General features: G+C 39.7%; 1 protein-coding gene across 2 annotated transcripts; it reads left to right on the top strand.

The window, feature by feature from the left end:
- Positions 1-328: 328 nt before the first annotated feature.
- LOC110977599 (uncharacterized) lies at positions 329-10,496 on the top strand. Of its 2 annotated transcripts, none has more exons than XM_087129796.1 (5): positions 329-509; positions 5,013-5,110; positions 5,953-6,025; positions 6,918-7,057; positions 8,656-10,496. In XM_087129796.1, exons 1-4 carry the CDS (start codon positions 406-408, stop codon positions 6,967-6,969), a joined length of 327 nt encoding a protein of 108 aa, XP_086985922.1. In that variant the 5' UTR covers positions 329-405; the 3' UTR covers positions 6,970-7,057; positions 8,656-10,496. The 2 variants fall into 2 exon arrangements, 1 of the variants encoding a protein (XP_086985922.1); XR_002597979.2 differs by lacking the exon at positions 329-509 and adding an exon at positions 516-696.
- The last annotated feature ends 42 nt before the right edge of the window (positions 10,497-10,538 follow it).

Raw genomic sequence — 10,538 nt, 5'->3', positions numbered from 1 at the left:
AGAAACTCTGATAAATGTTTACACGGGTATACCTATGAGCACCAGGTGAGATCCATTCGAGATTGTGGCGAAGCGAATAGCGCAACACGACAGCCTTTTACTTAGCAACGCCGTCGCCACCACCACCCGTTGTCATTTAGAAGGGCAGGCCTACTTTCACAAAATCAATGGGACCTCATTCGCAAACACGTGGTCGAACGGTCCACACAAATATTACCAACGAATATTATCTCGTCCCTCTGTTTGTGGAAAGTTACACTCCAGACACAGAGTGACTCTCTATACATTTTTCAAAAAATAAGCTTCGCCCAACGGGACACGTACAGCGTGTTTCAGTTTTACGAGTCGCAAGCTGAACCAAGAGAGGGCGCAATTTTCCTAGCTGCGCAGCGGGAACGTCTGTGCATGACGTCACTACGCAAAATCCACAGCTTCATCGAAAACCCAATGGCGGACCGTGCTACAGACAGACGACACACTGCAGACAACACGTGGGTGAGGTGGCACAGGTTTGCAGTATGTCATAAACGTTGTTTTTTTCTCCTCCAGGTCTATGAGTATACCGAGCGCACGGTAGTCGCTTTAATCCGTTTATTTTCGCGACTTCATGTATCATCAACTAGAAGAAATTTTGTTTTGAGCGTTGAGGAATCGCTGGCACACCTATGTGACGACATTTGTGGAGTAGGGAGTCGAGTAAGTACAATGGATTTTGCTTTTATTATTCCACTCTGTACAGGAATAAAATTCAAAGGCCTAGGCCTAGTTCTTCAGTTGAGAGTGATGAGACCACCATGGAGAAAAGAAAAGACCAGTGTGAGACTAAACCTACATGTACATGTGTTACTAGGATCAACACCAGGCATGCCAACACCATGGAGGAAGTTTGTGTCCTTCCTCCATGCCTACACTCTCTGACTACATTACATGTGCATGGCCCATTTCTGTGAAAATGACAGGAGTAACTTTTGTAGGCCTAGGCCTATATGCCCACTAAGATTTTGCACACATCTTGCAAATTGTTTTCCCTCAAGTCGTTGGGTGTGATGTGCTCCCCGTACGTGCAGCTAATTAGGCTATCCCATATATGATATAACTTAACTTAGCTAAGCCCAACAAGCCCAACTTCACTTTGGCATGCAGTGTGTAACGGGAAAAAATGGCACACTATGGGGAATCCGTGAAACAACAAAACTCTTACTAAACCAAGGATCTTTGAGGGAAAAGTCGCAGGAAACTGAATTAATAAGGACTCAGACACCAATATTTGATTAAAAAAACAAACAAAAAGAATTTATTAATGAAACAGAACTGAAAAATGCAAAAACCCAAAGGACTATAGGACTAAAACACCGGAAGACTAAAACTTTCAAAGGACTGAAAACCAAGACTAAAAAACCCAAAACCCAACAGTGTGCATAAGTGGCCTTTTAATTTAAGTATATGTACACTCCAACAAGAAGTCTGTAAACAAAGATAAGAAAAGTAAAGAATATAATAAGAAACAGGGTCTGCTAAATATTCATGACACATGAAACAAGTTATTTCCTACAAAGAAAGTGGAAGGTGCTAATCCCCAGGCAAGAGTGAACACATTATGCAACAAGTCCAGCATGTCCATCCTGTGGTACCACAGAACTGTACAGAGACTAAGTGAGTGCAGTGGGAAAATTCAGAATAAAACTATAAATCACATGCATGGTCATGACTCACTAAACTCTACGCCTCTCTTATAAAATGTACAAAAGACATTGAGAGAATCTAGAAAGCAAATGAATAACTAGTTTGACGCTCTGCTGCTGTTCCCAACATCATTGACTCTCTTAATATGTCTAAACTGGTCTCCTTCCCTACAAGACGAAATCCGCACTGAAATGATGCCATGCTGGACCTCATCGTCTGCAATGAACCAAACTGGACTTGGAATATATGCAAAGGACCTGGGTTGGGCAACAGTGACCATGATTCTGTTCACTTCCGGATTGTCACAACATCCAGACACCAATTTCTCCATCACACCTTTCACCAGTTCCACAAGGCCGACAAACAGGATTTTCATACTATCCTACAATGGATTCCATGGCAACTATTCCTTGAAGATGACGTGGATGAGACATGGGAAAATTTCACTTCACTCATCCATGCGGCAGTGAAGGATGTCGTCCCTATAGCCACCTCCAAAGGACACCGCTGGTCCCCATGGATAATGAATGACATCGTCAAAGCGGCGAGAAAAAAGAACCGTGCGTACAGACGTGCTGTGAACAAGAACAATACAACTACAATACAACTTGTAGGACAAATACAAAGAATTATGGTCTTTGGTTAATCAACTCATTATATTCATAGTTTAGCTCTTGATTGTAAAGACAACCCTAAGCGTTTTTGGTCTTTTGTTAACAGCAAGAGAAAACACCAGACAAATGCCACTTTTCTTTACAACAACCAAACTGTCTCTGATCCCAGTGCAATTGCTAATGCTTTCAATCTGTCTTTTCAAAGTAACTTTTCTCCACAGCAATCTTCCTAACATCTACCTGACTTGGAGTCCTGCACTGCACATCCTGGTATTGATCCTCTCTGTACTTTCTGTGTTACTCAAGGAGATCTCCATACTTTCCGTGTTACTCAAGGAGATGTCATTAAGGCTGTCAGCAAATTTAATCCTTCCAAACCACCCAGCTTGGATGGCATATCTCCAAAAATTCTGAAATTAGACACATTCAATCTCAGTCTTTCAACAGGAGTCGTTCCCCACAACTGGAAACAGGCGAATTTTGTCCCATTGTTAAAACTTGGTGATAAATCTCTCATTACTAATTATAGACCTATTTCCCTTACTTCTGTTTTTTGTAAAATGCTTGAAGGTTTTATAAGCAAGAAACTACTTGATCATTCTTCCAGGCATCAGATCATCCCAGATTCACAGCATGGATTTCAACCCCGACGTTCTTGTATTACTCAATTAACTTTCCTCTATGACACCTGGTCTCGAGCTCTTGACATTTCCAATCCTCCTCGCATTGATGCAGCCTTTCTTGACTGGTCCATAGCCTTTGACAAATGCGACCATTCAATCCTTCATAAACTACATCAGTATGGAATCTGCAGTAACACACTTTCATGGATCAGTAATTTCCTTTCCAAAAGAGAACAACGAGTCATCTTTTTAGGAGCCAATTCTGACTGGACACCGGTAACTTCAGGAGTCCCCCAAGGCTCAGTCCTTGGTCCTATATTATTTAATTTCTTTACACTTGACTTAGCTAGCCATGTAAAATCTTTTCTTCCTCAATATGCTGATGACACTGTTTTGTATAGAATTATTAGATGTGAAGATGACATTTCTATTTTACAGAATGACCTCAACGCTGTTTCCAAATGGTGCTCTGATAACCAAATGAAACTTAACTCAACCAACTGCAAAGTTACGCAGGTAACCCGCTCCAGAAAGCAAATACCAACCAGTTATTTTCTTCCATATTCTAACCAACCTCTTGATGTTGTCCCATCCTACAAATTCCTTGGTGTCATCCTTTCTAATGACCTAACCTGGACCAAACATGTAAATTTTGTTCGTGCCAAATGTTCTCGATGGCTTCATACGATGCACTGTAAAATCCAAAAATGCTAAAGTTCTAATCAAATGATATTGTTTTCTTTATAGGCCCATCTTAGAATATGCTGCACCGGTTTGGCTACCTTATCAGAAAAACCACATCCAATGCCTTGAGACGATCCAGCGTCGCTTCACCAGATCTTACTTTCCCTACAATATTGCTATTTCTCTTTCCTACGAACAACGTCTATCCAAATTTCACTTGCCTCCCCTCTACAACAGACTTGTATACCTCAGTGCTTTGTTTGTCATTAAGTGTATTTTCAACAACATTTCTGTTTCCTCACATTTTCTTCCGCAGGCCAACAGTAGAAAAACCGGCCCCCTTCTTTTCAAGCACCAGTACAGTCGAACAAATTGTCTCAAATTTTCTTTGTACATGTATGCCCTCTTTCCCAGATTGTTCAATTCTCTTCCCTCCGAAGTCCGAGAACTCTGCCTTGAACTTTCCCCTAAATCCTTCATCAATTCTTTGGGTGATTATCTTTTAAGTCTCAACCCCATTTCTCATCCAGTTTCACTCCCAAAGTATTTTCCTCCACCCCTCACCACTTAGTATTTACCCTATCATTTCTTTGCCTCTGTTGTTATTTTTTTATTTGTCTGGATATTTTTGCTTCTTATTTCTTGTCATTCTCGGTATTCTTTTTTTTTTACATTATTTTTCTAATGGTTTGATATTTCCAAAATATATATATTTTTTTGATAACCTTCAGTTGTATTTTTTGGAATTACGTATAAATCTGATTTGCATTCTATCATTTCCTTTTTTTGTGTCTTTGTTTAGATATTTTGCTACTTATTGCTTTATGTTGCCAGCCTTAAGTGATATTATTTGCATTTAAGTATAAATCTGATTTACATCTTGATAAACTATATGTTTGGTATGTTTGTAAAGTACAAAAGGATTTGCACAGAATCGGGCAAATACATGTACATTCTGTTCATGGAATTGTTTACAGTTTCCATGATTGACTTAGAAGTTTACAGTTTAATGAGTAGAAATTTGTACTGTAGTGTGACATGTTACTCACTGCAGACTGCCAGAAGTCATTAAATCTGTCGTGTATCCGTGCTGGGTCCAATGTCCACGAGTGGGGTGGACGTCACATCCTTCAGTTCTGGGGGTAGATAAGTGATACAAATTCTGCTTTTTTCAATCAAATTTTCCCTTGAGAATGAGAGCAGCCATTAAGCTTGAGGTACCCAGGCTAAAGGAGATTTTTACACCAAAAATCACAGAGGGTTTCCTCATCATTCTTCCGTTTTCTGCCCAAGGATTGCACTGTAAATTAATTTTATGATGAAGTCACCAATCTGTTTTCACTGCTGAAGTTAAAACCTAGAGTTAGTGTTGATATCTGTATTTTATATCCTTTTTGTTCTTCTCAAGAAGCGGGCTCAAGAGAGACTCAAATTCCAGTGAGGACCCAAGTGACAGCCACTCTGACAGTGATGAGGAGCAAGAACAGTGGATGGAGAAAACAGCAGGTAGAAAAGCTGTCACTTGTCAGTCATTTTTGCCATCTGTGAAGAAATCAATTTTTGCAGGTAGATTTGGCCCAGGTACTTCCTAATGTCTTAACCCTAAAAGAGCTTGGTTACATTGGGCCACCTCACAGCCCACGGCAATCCCTTATGAATTGGGCTGTCAAATGCTGGATTTTTTTCCAAACTTTGTATGCATGACTTTCCTTCTCAATAGGTGTACAAATATTGAAGTTTTATTTCAATCTGTCATATGGTTTGACAGTAACTTGGAAGTTGGGAATGGCAGCGGAAAAGTATATATTCTTGGTTGACCTCTCTCAGAAAAAAGGTGCTGTGCGAGAACGGTATGTTGGATTTTCGCAAATTGGTGTCAGAATGACCAAGAAGAGTTACTAAAAAACTCCAGAAGGCTTCTGGAAAATATGCACCTTAATAATATTGGAAAATATGTTAAAGGGAGGTGGATTCCCTCTCCCTTCCCCCAGCTCTTTAGGGTAAAATTCAGAGTTTCTTCAAGAAATTTCCACTCTTACAGCCAGAGTTTTCACAATTTTTTAAGTTGAGAAAGCAGTCCCTGGGTACCTCCTGTTGTTTGTACATGTGTCAACTGGCTAAAGATAGACCTTTTCCGAATCAGCTGGCTTAGGCTGACAGAATGACATAAGTCTGTGGCAAATGACTGAAGCCACTCACTTGTGGCTTTAATCATCTAGCCTCAGCCACACCCTTGGGACATCGCCTTAAAACCCACAACTCTGTTGGGGACATGCTAAAACAAAAGTACATTTATTACAATGCGTACAGATTTAACTGCCCCCTTTTTGTTACTGTATTTTTACCAGGTGTTAAATGTGATAGCAGTGTGGTTGGTCCCCTGTCTGTGGGCTCGTCTTCTGTCATCACTGGCCTGATAGAGTAAGGCGATAGCAGCATGGTTGGTCCCCTGCCTGTGGGCTCACCTTCTGGCATCACTGCCTCATTAGAGTATAGCTATCTCTCGTTTTACGACAATAGTACTCATGATTTTGGTCCTCTTTCTAAACTGAGTATGCTTTTCAACAACAATTTTGGATACCTTTTGGATAACTGCAAATGATAGACTGTACAGTACATTTAACCCATTTGTCCTTGTACAGGGTTCCCACAGTCATTGAAAATCCTGGAAAAAAGTTGTCTCGGAAAGTCATGGAAAACTCACGGAAAATTGGTCTGAGGAAAGTCATGGAAATCAAGATTGTACAAGGGTGATTTTGATGGTGGTTGTGGATAGTGGCTATGGCAGTCTTCCCATTTATTATACCAAACAAATTTTCTGTGCAGGGTGGCATTAAATGCCATGGAAATTGTCATATTTTAGTTCTGGAAAGTGTAGGAAAGGTCACTGAATGATTTTCAGATTTCATAGGAACCTTGCTTGTAACAATCAGGGCCCAATCTTTCGGCGCTGCTTAGCACGCGATTTCATGCTTACAGAGGCTCTGCATATTTCATGCATACCATAAACAGTAAGTACAGCCAAATGCATCCTAACCTTGGAGGAACAACAGAAATCTCTATCCGCAGGCAACCGTTAGCACAACCACCCCGAGCACTGCCATGAAAAAGTGCTCAAGGTTACACCTTGTACACTCCCCAGCACTGTGTGGTTTCATGGATTTAACATTGACCCACAATAAGGGTCTATATGGTGATGCGTTGAAATGTGGATCATTTGCTCACTTGGGGAAAAAATGATTATTACAGTGTGACTGAAAAACCTAAGGTGACCTTTTCTACTTGTTTTTTTGTCATTCTTTCTTGTGTTAAGATTTGGGAAGGCCTCATTGCTAGGTGAAGTACTGCCATGGCTGCCTACATGAACGTTAAGGCTGGCTAACGTCATGGTGCGAGTGGACTGACCGATGAAATCCCCAAGTGAAGAGGCAGGTTACGTCATAAAGAACACAGGTAAGAGTCCTGTGTTTCATATCATTGCTGGCTTTTTGCAAGGATGAATCCGGGAAATGGGGAGGGGCCAATTGGGCTCATGAGCAGAAAAGGAGCAAAATATTTTTTATTTGAGAAAATGAAAGGATCTTTTTGGTCTATTTAATTTCCCTTCTTTTGAAAAGTGGAAATGTAGGCTAACCCCTCAAACAACTTTAAAAATTAAAAAATTAGAATCAAGTTTGTTCCCCCGTCCCCCCAAAAAATTGGGTCCTGGATCCACCCTTGGGTATTTGTGGCTAGCTTTAGGGCAACCAGGGCAAGCTAGTTGAATGCACCCACTATACTGGAATTGTTCACATTTTCCTGGCCTAAAGTTCCTTTTCCTTCATGGTTCATTGCTGTTTCATGACGGTCCACATTTCCTGAGACATGTTCAACATGTTCAAGGAGCCATTTCAGGTTTCATGGTTTTAATTGTAAAACTCACAAAATGAAGCGTCTAATCATAGTCATAAAAATACCTTTAGACTGACAACAGCAGGAACATAATTTAGGAAAAGCCCCCATTTTTGGTAACCGTGAGCAAATGGCTGCCTTGTCCCCTGAGGTTTCATGATTTGCTGTGCAGCACTGCTCTGCATCAACGAAGATGGATTGGGGCAGCTGTGGCAATTGTCCATCAAACATTATTTGGTCCTGTTAGTCTTTTTATTAAAGTTCCAACCTGGCACAGTTCAATTTTTCTTCCTAATAATATTGCCCATTATTACAAGTCATTAGTAGAAGCCAAGGTGCACATTATGTTAATTTCAGATAAATTCCTGACATTAGTGAATATTTTGAAAAGCAAATTTAACATACCGGTATTTTCTCAAATCTTATCTGATAGAGCACTGAGAACTGTTTCTCCGAAACGTTTCAAAAATAATGTCTAAAATTAAAAATTACATATATTATGGGGATTTGTTAAAGCTTTTTGAAGGTGAGCAATGAATATATACAAAAATTTAAGTGTTCAGAGCTCTTATTTCAAGAAGGATCTACCTTAACTTTGACAAATTCTGAACCAAAACACAAAAAGGGACCCATTGTAAACACTAAGCAGTATTTTTAGTCACCATCCAAAATTTCTGATTTGTATCCAACTCAACAGATTTGTGCACACTGTTGAAATATTTCTGTCCGCACTTTCAGGATCAATTGTTCATCTCTGTAGGAGTTGTTGGTCCATAGATAGGTTTGTGGTCTTCCCTGACTGTTGTTACAGTAAAACAGCGCCCTCACTTGTTAGGAAAAGGGAAAGACAATTTTAAGTGTTTAAAATGTCACTTTTTGATTCACCAAACCCTAAAGGGGTGTCTGGAAAAATATTTTTAACAAAGAATTATACAAATCACAAATGCTTTCAGAAGTAATGGGTCAGCAGTGTCAGAGGAATCCTTTTGTCATAGTTCATTTTCTGACATGAAAATGGATGAAAAGCAGTAGACACTAACAGTTTTTTTTATGAAATAAAAGGTGTAAAAACAAAAAGCGTACGAAGATCCTATAATTTTTGAAGAAATGTCTCAATTACTGCTGCAACTTAGTTCCTTTTGTGATTAATTTCTTCCCAGACCTCCTCACATGAAAGCTATGGGTATGCCCCAGGAGAAGCAGACCATGATGCTGATAAGAAGAGCACCCTCGCCTCCTTCAACCTGGAGAGAAGATGGAGGACAAGATCCTATGGGACTTCACAGAGACGATTCATGAGAATGTTGAGGAGAGGAAGTATAGACGCCAGTCTTCGCCTCCATCACTGAGGAGGAACAGTTTCCAAGATTGCATGAGGGATCCTCATCAGAATCTTAGGCATTGATTCACAAAAAGGCAAGGAAAGGACTCAATTTTCTCAGACATACAGTTCCAAGAATCATACATAGTGATTAATAATTCCAACGAATGGCATTCACATCGCAAAAAATGAGCGTCATTTAATTTGGCTATTTTCTGGCATCAAAACAAGAAACTTCCCCTACAGAGTACTGAAGTCACAAGACATTGAAAACAAATTTTGGTCAACACCTTATCAAGGTCCTTTACGGCCCTGAAAATGATGTTTAAAACATTAAGTTTTAACCAAGTAATGTGAGGGCACCGTTTATGAGTTAGAATGATATTGCGGTAATGTGAACGCACGGTCACGGAGTTAGAATTATATTGCGGTAATGTGAAACTGCTATTTATGAGTTAGAATGATATCGAAGTAATGTGAGGGCACTGCTCATGAGTATATTCTGGTAACTAAAGTGAGGGCAGTATTTGTGATTCTGAATCACAGAAATGAAGCTCTTTGAAGATGTGTTTACATGTATCTCAGCATGAAAAAATAACATGTAACTGTTGAGACCCTTTTATTCAGTAAAATAATGCAATGTCTGACATGTATCTGTTGGCAAATCTTCCCCAAATCACATAATAATTACAATGTATCTGTGAAAATGATGATTGATACAAAAAAATCAAACTTGTGGTTGTCAGGACATTAAACAGTTTTCCAAAACCTAAACACAAAATGCTAAGAGGTCCAAAATTTCAGTCACTTTTTCTCAAAATGTCCTGAGGTGAGACACATACGTGTACATCATTTTACCATAATAGGGTTGTATAGCACTGGCCAGTCTCATTCATGTCATTGTAACCCCCCCCCAACTCTCTAAGACACTCCCAGTCTCTTACCCCCTTGCCTCAGAGTCATCCCATCCTTAATTTATGCGCTAAGAGAGTGAAGGTGGCCATTTTTAAGTTGTGCAATACCCAAGCAATACACATCACCCAATGCTTTTGACCCTTCTACATGTACATGTAGCTAATTGGGCTCTGAAACATGACTAACCAATTACATTGTCTCACATTCTACCGGTATCAACCAATCATGAACATGAGCTTCATTGTACAATAAGTAAATATGAGATACACAACTGGCTGAAATTTTCAAAGACAAATCTGATCCTTTACATTTTTTTGAGTGGTGTATATTGGTATACAGTACAATGCTGCTATAATGAACAGGGCAGGGTCCATACGCAATGCTTGGTGTAGCATACCTCCCCAACTATTGCAGTGTCAGTGGTAGTGTTTCAATCGTCCCATTTTCATAGGCCTAAAAACCAATAAATTCTGATTTCCATTAAAAAGGAAGGAAAGTCCTGGCAAAAGAGGGCGCTATTTGCAGAAAAAAGAGAGTGCTATTTCCTATGTTGAAATGTCAGTTGTTACACATACATACATGTGTGTTCAAGTTCTTGTAAAACAGATTCCCTTGTGCGGCTGCTTGTTTTGCTATGGGCTTATAACATGGCCATTCCCATTTTGGAGTTTATTGACATCTTAACTTTTGAGTCACTGTCATCAGTCCTAAATCTTTTCCTTTAATTTAAAGCAAATTTGTGTTCAGTAACAGTGCGCAGAAAATTTAGGAGCCAAGAGGCATGTCCCGTAAACTGAACTGTTCAGT

Source organism: Acanthaster planci, linkage group LG19 (assembly GCF_054643075.1).
Source record: "Acanthaster planci isolate LZ-2023a linkage group LG19, COTS_SCS, whole genome shotgun sequence".
Lineage (NCBI taxonomy): Eukaryota > Metazoa > Echinodermata > Asteroidea > Valvatida > Acanthasteridae > Acanthaster > Acanthaster planci.
This window is presented reverse-complemented; position numbering and strand designations above follow the sequence as displayed.

Bases quoted from the DNA above. Each gene is read 5' to 3' on its own strand.
- LOC110977599 (XM_087129796.1), top strand. From the start codon at position 406: ATGACGTCACTACGCAAAATCCACAGCTTCATCGAAAACCCAATGGCG. The intron at 510-5,012 runs GTTTGCAGTATG...GTTCTTCTCAAG, and splicing joins ACGTGGGTGAGGTGGCACAG to AAGCGGGCTCAAGAGAGACT. The intron at 5,111-5,952 runs GTAGAAAAGCTG...TATTTTTACCAG, and splicing joins GTGGATGGAGAAAACAGCAG to GTGTTAAATGTGATAGCAGT.